Source organism: Moschus berezovskii, chromosome 1, assembly GCF_049115385.1.
Source record: "Moschus berezovskii isolate FMDL1 chromosome 1, NW_MosBer_1.0, whole genome shotgun sequence".
Taxonomy (NCBI): Eukaryota; Metazoa; Chordata; class Mammalia; order Artiodactyla; family Moschidae; genus Moschus; species Moschus berezovskii.
In genome coordinates this window covers 62,540,701-62,543,544 of record NC_142460.1, presented here as the reverse complement: position 1 = coordinate 62,543,544, position 2,844 = coordinate 62,540,701, and the positions used below count along the sequence as shown (strand labels likewise).

At 34.7% G+C, this 2,844-nt stretch overlaps 1 protein-coding gene across 1 annotated transcript; it reads right to left on the bottom strand.

Annotated features, from left to right (window-relative positions):
- Window positions 1–1,923: 1,923 nt before the first annotated feature.
- LOC129551313 (olfactory receptor 5AC1-like) lies at window positions 1,924–2,844 on the bottom strand. The gene has a single exon (XM_055419149.2). The coding sequence runs from the start codon at window positions 2,842–2,844 to the stop codon at window positions 1,924–1,926; it is 921 nt and encodes a 306-aa protein (XP_055275124.2).

Genomic DNA, 2,844 nt, shown 5'->3' with positions numbered 1-2,844 from the left:
CAAAGAGTTGGACATAACTGAGTGACTAAAGCATGCATACATACATTTGTATTATGTTTTAGATTCCACATATAAGTGATATGTAATATTAATCTTTTTCTGTCTATAGTATAATGTTCTCTAGGTCCACCCATGTTGCTTCAAATGGCAATATTTCATTCTTTTTAATGACTGATTAATATCTACATATAAAGATTTTCTTAAGCCAATCATATACTGAAGGGCACTTGGGTTGTTGTTTCCATGTCTTGGCTATTGCAAATAATGCTGCTATGAACGTTGGGATGCATCTGTCTTTTCTAGTTAGTATTTATCTTTTGGAGATATATACCCAGGAGCAGGGTTGCTGGATCATATTGTACCTCTACTGTAGTTCTATAAGGAAACCTCATACTGTTTTTCATAACAGCTGCACAAATTTACATTCCCTAATTAACATTATACAAGCGATTTCTTTTCTCTGCATCCTGTCTAATATTTGCTATTTGTAGACTTTTTGATGATAGCCTTCTGACCAGCGTGAGGTGATATCCCATGAGGCTTTCATTTACCTTTCTCTAATAATTAGTGATATTGTGTATCTTTTCATGTGCCTGTTGGCCTGGGTGTTTTCTTTGGAGAAGTGTCTATTCAGGAGTTTTGCTATTTTGATTGGATTACTTTTTAATATTGAGTTGCATGAGCTGTTTGTACATTTTGGATTTTAACCCCTTATGTCATTCACAAATATTTTCTCCTGTTCTGTAGATTTTCATTTCATTTTGTTGATGGTTTCTGTTGCAGTGCAGAAGCTTTAAAGTTTAATCAGGTCTTATTTGTTTATTTTTACTTTACTTTCTTTTGCATTGGGAGACTGATTTATGTCAGAGAAGGTTTTGCCTATGTTCTCTTCTAGGAGACTTATGGTCGTGTGTCTTATATTTAGGTCTTTAAATCATTTTGAGTTTATTTTTGTAGATGATATGAGAGCCTGTTCTAATTTTATGATTTACACATAACTGTCCTGCATTCCAACACTACTTCTTGAAGAGACTGTCCTTTCTCTGTTGTATACTTTTGCCTCTTTTGTCAAAGATTAATTAACACAAAACATGCAAAGTTCTTGTAAGAAAAAAAAATTTAAGTTACATAATTATGAGTTGAACAAAAGCACCTGCTATATCAGGTTGCTGTCAATTCTGGGGCAGAAAATGTATTCAATTGTTATATGCATGCTGGGAACAAGGTACTCAGTAAGACTACTTACTAAACTGAAAAGGAAAACATTTTAAACACTCAACATTTTATCGTATTGCCAGAAAGTTCATTGTATTACAACTATTTGCTAAATTAATCTTTCAATGAATGCCACACAGATATGTTAATTTTCAAAATACTTTTAAATCTAGAAATATTCATTTCAAAGCCCTAAGGAGGAATGTATGTTGTTATAGTTAGTATAACAATATTAATTTGATGTTCATATTGTTTGGCTCATTTATAAATAGCCACTGAAGATAAGGTTTTGAAATCTACCTGCCCAAGAGTTATTTTGGAGGACATGAATACTTTTTCAACAAAGTATTTACACAGACTGAATCTTCCTCTAAAAAAATATAAGTTCAGAAGAGTTTTAAATATGTGTATCTGGAAACACAAGAGTTCATATTACAAAGATTTAGCAATTTGGGGATTCATTTTTCATTTTCATCCTTGAAAATTAAAACAACAAAAAAGTCAATGATGATTGTTCTTATTGTATTCATTATTTTTATGATCTCATTAACTTATAACTAAGACAAGCATATCTAGACTAAATATTATTATTCATTCATTAAACAGCTATTCATGCAGTCCCTACTATGTGAAAACCCAGAGACAGTCATTATACCTTATTTAAAAACAGTAAAATATAAAGACAATGAAAGATTTCCTGAGAAATATTTATTTCTTTATCATTTTTCTAAATGAACCTAAAGCTTCTTTATTTCTTAAACTATAAATAAAGGGGTTTAGCAGGGGAATTATAATTGTGTAGAACAGTGAATACATTTTATCCTGATACTGATCTGGGCCAGACCCAGGACGCACATACATGAAGAAGAGAGTGCCATAGAACAAGAAGACAGAGAGCAGGTGGGCACTGCACGTGGAGAAGGCTTTGCTCCTGCCCTTTTCAGACTTCTTTCTCAGGATGGCAAAGAGGACACAGGTGTAAGAGGCCATGATGGTCATAAAAGTAGAAGCTTGTATAAAAGCGGCAGAAATAAAAAGCACCAAAGCATTAATAGATGGATCAGTGCAAGAAATTGTAAAAAGTGGCAAGATTTCACAGTAGAAATGATGTATTATGTTGGACCTGCAGAAAGTTAATCTAAATAATAATCCTACATGTATTATAGGATGCAGAAAACCAATTGCATATGATGCACTTATCAACCAAGTACAGAGTCTGTAGGACATCACCACTGGGTAAAGCAAGGGGTTGCATATGGCTACATAGCGGTCATAGGCCATGACCACCAGGAGGAAACATTCTGTGGTGACACTAAAAGCAAAAGTATAAAATTGGGTGATGCATTCAATGAAGGATATGTGATCCTTAGATAAAAAATTCATAAGCATCTTGGGAGTCACAGAAGAGGAAGAACAGGCATCTGCAAAGGCTAAACTGCCCAGGAATGAATACATGGGGGTGTGAAGATGGGGGTCCTTCCAGATGAGAAAAATCAGTCCAAGGTTGCCCACCATGGTGGTGAGGTAGATGACCAGGAACACCAGGAACAGGGGGACCTGCAGCCCTGGGAGATCTGTGAGTCCTGTGAGAACAAATTCTGTCACCAGAGTCTTGTTTGCCTCCATCAT

Excerpts from the sequence above, each read along its gene's own strand:
- LOC129551313 (XM_055419149.2), bottom strand. The coding sequence starts at position 2,844 with ATGATGGAGGCAAACAAGACTCTGGTGACAGAATTTGTTCTCACAGGA.